Here is a 1518-nt window from a genome sequence, read left to right as displayed (position 1 = left end):
CTGACAAATTACAACACACGTCCTCCAATAATAATAATAGAGGGCATTTGTATAGCGCAAATCCCCGCTCAACAGCAAGCTCTATGCGCTTTACAATCTATACTATAACCCAGCAGATCTGAGAGCATTCTGAAACAACCCCAACTTCCTGGGAAGCATACAGTGCAAGCAGCCATTTATAGGCGCTAAAACAGTAACATCCTGACAAGATCTTTCGCTGTCTATGGCCGGGTACCCATTTCCACCTTGGAAATTCGTGTTGAGTCCCTTTCACAAGGACACAACGTCGGGCCCGTGGCTCGAACCCCCGACCCCGCAACCTCACGATTACGAGTCCGGTAGCCTAACCACTAGACCACCGACGCCACAAGGAACATCCCTATGAAACCCCTCCTAAACGACATCTGACAGAATTGGCTGATTTGATCGAATTTACTGCTTTGTTGCTCTGCAGGAACACGATCCGGAAGCGGGCATTTCAATGTCCAGCAGACCTATGGACAAGGCAGAGAACCCTGACAAACAGATGGAGTCGCCAACAGATCCCTCCAAAAAGGAACAGTTAGGAGAGAAAGAGGTAAGATTCCAAAGGGGGTCTTGTTATTATTAAGTATACAGTTTAGATATTTTTTACCCAAAAATAACAAAATAATTATAATCAAATTGAGTGTCACAAAGGAGTAGAATGTATTTTTTAAAAGTTTTTGGGGTTTTTTGTTGTTGTTTCTATTGTCATCATTATCATCATCATCATCATCATCATCATCATCATCATCATCATCATCATCATCATCATCATCATCATCATCACCATCATCATCAACATCATCATCATTATCATCATCCGGTGCCTTGCCGACTGGAGTGGGAAATCATGGACCTCCACTTCACTCTGTCTTGCGTTGCAGCAATGGCGTCTGTTGTTCTTGCTGCTCCCAGCCATGTTGTCATCTTGTCCAGTATACTTTCCCTATGTCTGCCTCTGCCTCTCTTTCCATCAAACATGCCTGTTGTTACAATATTCTCCAATGCTTCTTTCTGCATTGTGTGTCCGAAGAAATTTTCCTGTTCCTTTTGTATATTTTTGTCATAAGCTGTCTTCTGCAATTTGCTACAACGAATGCTGCAATCTAAAACTGTCACATTTCAGGTGGGCGTGGTTCTCCCAATGATATCTGGCTCGGGAGACAGTCCTGGCGACAAGGGAGGGAATGATGGCGACCCTGACCCGCGTGAGTGACCTTTAGCCTAGTTTTATTGCCCTTTGTAACACTTTGTTAAAGAACTTTATTAAGTACTAACTGGACCCCCTTTCGATGAAACGAATGATCGGTGCATTAACATCAACTGAAAGTCATTGGCCATTGTTGGTCAAATAACACTTTGTCAACGAACTGTATTAAGTATAAATACAAACATAAAAGATATGTGATAGATATTTGCCAGATTAATACAAGCACAAATGCATAATAATTATAGATAGATAGATAGATAGATAGATAGATAGATAGATAGGTT

General features: G+C 41.8%; 1 protein-coding gene across 1 annotated transcript in view; it reads left to right on the top strand.

Annotated features, from left to right (window-relative positions):
- Positions 1-454: 454 nt before the first annotated feature.
- Positions 455-1518, top strand: part of LOC101852553 (sodium-dependent noradrenaline transporter) — a gene marked incomplete at its 5' end in the record, with an annotated part of 24324 nt that continues 23260 nt past the window's right edge. Inside the window, 2 exon segments of the mRNA XM_035970622.1 lie at positions 455-577; positions 1151-1232. Of these exon segments, the coding sequence (XP_035826515.1) occupies positions 455-577; positions 1151-1232 (205 nt within the window).

This window comes from Aplysia californica, unplaced genomic scaffold (genome assembly GCF_000002075.1).
Source record: "Aplysia californica isolate F4 #8 unplaced genomic scaffold, AplCal3.0 scaffold00295, whole genome shotgun sequence".
Taxonomy (NCBI): Eukaryota; Metazoa; Mollusca; class Gastropoda; order Aplysiida; family Aplysiidae; genus Aplysia; species Aplysia californica.
Note: the sequence above shows the minus strand (reverse complement) of the source record. Positions and strands in the feature narration are given on the sequence as shown.